General features: G+C 28.7%; 1 protein-coding gene across 1 annotated transcript; it reads left to right on the top strand.

The window, feature by feature from the left end:
- The first annotated feature begins 3,036 nt into the window (after positions 1 to 3,036).
- On the top strand, positions 3,037 to 3,942 carry LOC108485593 (brassinosteroid-responsive RING protein 1-like). The gene has a single exon (XM_017789452.2). It carries the CDS (start codon positions 3,225 to 3,227, stop codon positions 3,723 to 3,725), a length of 501 nt encoding a protein of 166 aa, XP_017644941.1. The 5' UTR covers positions 3,037 to 3,224; the 3' UTR covers positions 3,726 to 3,942.
- Positions 3,943 to 4,334: the final 392 nt, after the last annotated feature.

Here is a 4,334-nt window from a genome sequence, read left to right as displayed (position 1 = left end):
TAATATAAATATTTTCAATAAAAAATAACAAATAATATAGATGGATATAAAATGGGCTTGGGTTAGTTATTTACAAAAAAATGGGTGGATTTGAGCAAAATTTTAGGCCCATATTTCAAGCTAGACCAAACTTGAGACAATATAAAATATGTTAATATCATGCTTAGCTCTAGTTTGAATCCAATCAAACCTTGTTAATGAACACCTCTAATCAAGAAAAAGATGCCACAATTTTTAATTCTCAAGTTCAAATCTAATATGGGTATATTTTATAATTTTAACTATCAATATGGTTGAACCTTGTAATTGAAAAGAAAAACCAACTTTAATTAGTCGTGTAATTAGGTGTTAAAATCATAAGTAACTTTGAAATCTCTTAATCAATCTTTCAAATAGATTTGGATTAGTCTACATAATCATGTAATGCATGGGCTAATAGTGTATATTATTTAAATTTTAAATAAATTAAAAATTTTAGAATATGATATTATTATAGTTTTAAAAATATAGAAAATTGTACTTTTTATTTTCATATAAATAATTTATTGCATGACTGCAACAATGAATTTTGTTAATATAAGGGAAAAATTATATATTAGAGTATTAAGGTAAGCATATTAGACAATAATTTTTGGTTGCACAATTTAATTGATTTTGCAATATCCTTAATGAATAATAATGAAAGTTGATAAATGTATTTGGGATTTGAATATGACATATCTTGCTCGAATATGTTGTTAGAATATGTAAGAAGTGTTTATTTGAGTTAATTTGAAGTAATAAAAATGATAAATTCAATTATTAGATTCTAATACAATGAAAAGTTTAAAATGATAATAAATTATTAGTTCGAATGATCAACTCGAAATCGCCAAGAGGGAAGATGAATTGGCCCTTAAGAAAATTGTGGAAGCAAAGAAAAAATAATCAACAAAGAACACAACGATTTATAGGGGTTCGACCCCAATTGCCTACTCTACTACCTTAGCTTTCCACAATTAAGGATTTTTCCAAATTCACTAATTTGACAACCTTTAAGGATAATGTTTATCCTTACAATTTCCCTTAAAATTTCTACCCAAAATCTGAAATTTCAACTCCCTTAAGGTTTCTACCAAAACCTTAAGATTCAATCCTCCTAAAGAGAATAACAAATATCAAACTAAGAAGTAATCCTTACAAGATCAAAAAGTTTGCCAATTAAGCATAAATAAATAAGAATACACTTGAGCTAAAGAATAACAATGAAAGCTCACAAGTGTGTACAAGAAAAGTAAGAAAAAATTAAGCACTAAGGTTGTTTTTTATTGATCTTTAAGCTTGATGGTTTCTCTTGTTGTAGGATCTCTGAAAGCTTATATTTATACCCCTAATCAATTTCCAATTGTTGTGGTTGTTGGAGATATGAATAGAGCCATTAGGGATCTAAAAACTAGTGCATTTAATTCACCTATGATAGCGAGTATCGATACCAACTAAAAATGTATTGATAATTTTTGCATTTAATGCGAACTTCAGTGACTACCAATGAGCTTTTATTGATACCATATGAAAAGTATCGATACTGGACCGATACTTAGTTGAATTGGTTGAAAACAGAATGTCAATTTGGTATCGATTTTAAAATGGGTATTGATATTTTAAAAATTATTAATATTTGACCAAAAAGTGTTGCTACTTTTTGGCATGGAGCAATACTAACTTGTTTTAAAACAGTTTTAAATTAATTGAAAATGTTTTACACAATTGAAACCATTTAGACTTGATTTTATTATTTTATCAATTTTATTTAACTTTAATTTTTATTCAAAAACATATTAATTTGTTATATCAAAAGATATTATCAAATAAAACTAATTTAACATAAATAAATACTTAATAAAATAATTAAGATTGCAATTATTGTTTAGGCAACAAACTTAATGAAGAGGATACCTGTAAATATTTTATGAGATAAGTAAGTTTATGGTATTAAATAGCTATTTTTTTGGCTATAGCAAAATGGTTGTTTTGGGTAAAAAAATAGTAATATGTTACGATTTTTATTCGTGTTCAATTAATATGATTTGTTGGATTAAGGGAAATCGGTAAAACTTAGAAGTTAAATTGTATTTTGTTCTATTCACTCAAAAATAGATAGATTAATTTTTTATATTAAATTAAAAAACAAAATAATTTATTTTATTAAAAATTTAATCTATTTTTAATATACAAAAATTAATTAACCTATTTATAAAATTTTGATACATTCTTTTACACAATAAACCCTTATACCAACCCTTTTAGAAAGACTAATCATAACAGTGATCTTTATCAACGCTTAGATGGTATGTATCTTTCATTTATTAATTTATGTGGACCACCCTATTTCATCATTTGATATTTATACTACATATTTCTTTCACTTAAAATTTAAATTCTTGAAGAATTAGGTTTCACTTTTAGCCCTCTCAAATTTCATTTTTATTTTTATTTTAGTATGCTTTAACAAATATCCTTGCATGGAATCCTATTCTTTTGAAATTTGAATTAACAAAGGAAAAAAAATTGTCTGAATTTGAGGTTTGATATTCTTTTATTTACATTCAAATTGTATGAATTCCAAAACTTATATAATTATTAAAAATTAAAATTTAATTTTATATTCATATTTTATATATATATATATATAATTAACTTCAATTTTTTTGGAAGGTACCTTTCTACTGGACTTGTTATTATTTGCTTTCCAAACTTTTTCTGTTTTTTAGTCACAATTACAAGTAATACATATGTATTATTATAATTAAAATTAATGCATAAATAAAAATAGAATTAGGCAAAAATAAAAAAGTATGCCCTAATGAAATCACAAGAATCTGTCAACTTTATGATAAAAGCAAGGGTGGTTGGCAGTGCGGTTTGAATTTTAGGTTTGGTCACAATCATTTTTATTTAATCATTTCATTTTACCCACTCCTATCGGAATTTTTATTCATTGTTTGTGAAAACAAAAATAAACATTTTTAAAATTAAATTAAACATTAAAACAAAAGCTTACAAAGATGAATCCAAAATATTCTTTTATTGTTGAAGTGAGCTTCTTTGAGTTGGAAAATCTCTATATATACTCACTCCAACTCTCTCCATCTCTTCCTATTTATCTATCACTCAAGAAGAAAGAAAACCCAAAGCGTCGGAAACCATAGCTTATCTCACATTGTATCTAAAGTTAGAACAAAAACATGGGTTTCCCAGTAGCCTACTCCGAGCTTCTTCTTCCAAGATTGCTTCTCCACACGCTTTCTCTCCTTGCTTACCTTCGCAAATTCATTTCCACTCTCTTCCTCTATTTGGGTCTCCCCGATTTCCTCGAACCCGACATTCCTTGGGGCGAATACGCCCCTGAAACCCACCACGCTTCCGCCGCCCCCGTATCTGCTCTCCTCATCCGGGAACTCCTACCCGTCGTCAAGTTCTCCGACCTCGTTGACCCGCCGGAGAGCTGCGCCGTGTGCTTATACGACTTCGAAGGGCAGGATGAGATCAGGCGGCTGACCAACTGCCGCCATATTTTCCATCGGAGCTGTTTAGACCGTTGGATGGGGTATGATCAGAAAACATGTCCGCTTTGTAGAACAAGTTTTGTTCCTGATGATATGCAACAAACGTTTAATGAGAGGCTGTGGGCTGCCTCTGGGATCCCTGAAGTCTTTGGTGATTATTCTCAAATTACTGCTTTGTAGTTATACCTGTCTGCTTCCCAACAAAAAAAAAAATGAAGCTTTTTTGTTTATCACCTTTTTAAGGAGTTGGTTTGTATATATACATGAAAATCCGGGAAATTACCGCAATGAAGAAAAAAAAAAAAGAAGGAAAAGAAAATTTTAGCTATTCAACGCAGAGTTGTTGTATTTTTGCAAACTACTTTATTTTTTGGAATGGATTTTGATAGTTGTGCTTCTTCTTCTTCTTTTCTTTCTTTTTTTTTTGTTATATATGATAATAGTAGTTAAGGTATGGAATTGATGCTAAATGATTTGGAATTGAGGGTTTGGACAAAGTTTTGGTGTTTGGGGGTTGTTTTAAACTCCCCCACTTGATAATATATTAACGATTAACATTATGTGGATTTCATTGTTTTCTTCTCCTATTTCTCTCCTCCTTTCTTTAGATGCATTTTGGAATTAATAGCAAAAAGCTGAGATTAATGAAATGTCTGTTAAAAAATCCAATCAATTGGATTCTCTTCTTTCCATTTACTTGAAAACAAGCAGCAACTTCAATAGTTGGTGTCAATCTCCAAATTAAAGAAGTGGATACATCGCTTTACACCTTTTTCTTTCTTTTATATC

This window comes from Gossypium arboreum, chromosome 8 (genome assembly GCF_025698485.1).
Source record: "Gossypium arboreum isolate Shixiya-1 chromosome 8, ASM2569848v2, whole genome shotgun sequence".
Classification (NCBI taxonomy): domain Eukaryota; kingdom Viridiplantae; phylum Streptophyta; class Magnoliopsida; order Malvales; family Malvaceae; genus Gossypium; species Gossypium arboreum.
This window is presented reverse-complemented; position numbering and strand designations above follow the sequence as displayed.

Excerpts from the sequence above, each read along its gene's own strand:
- LOC108485593 (XM_017789452.2), top strand. The coding sequence starts at position 3,225 with ATGGGTTTCCCAGTAGCCTACTCCGAGCTTCTTCTTCCAAGATTGCTT.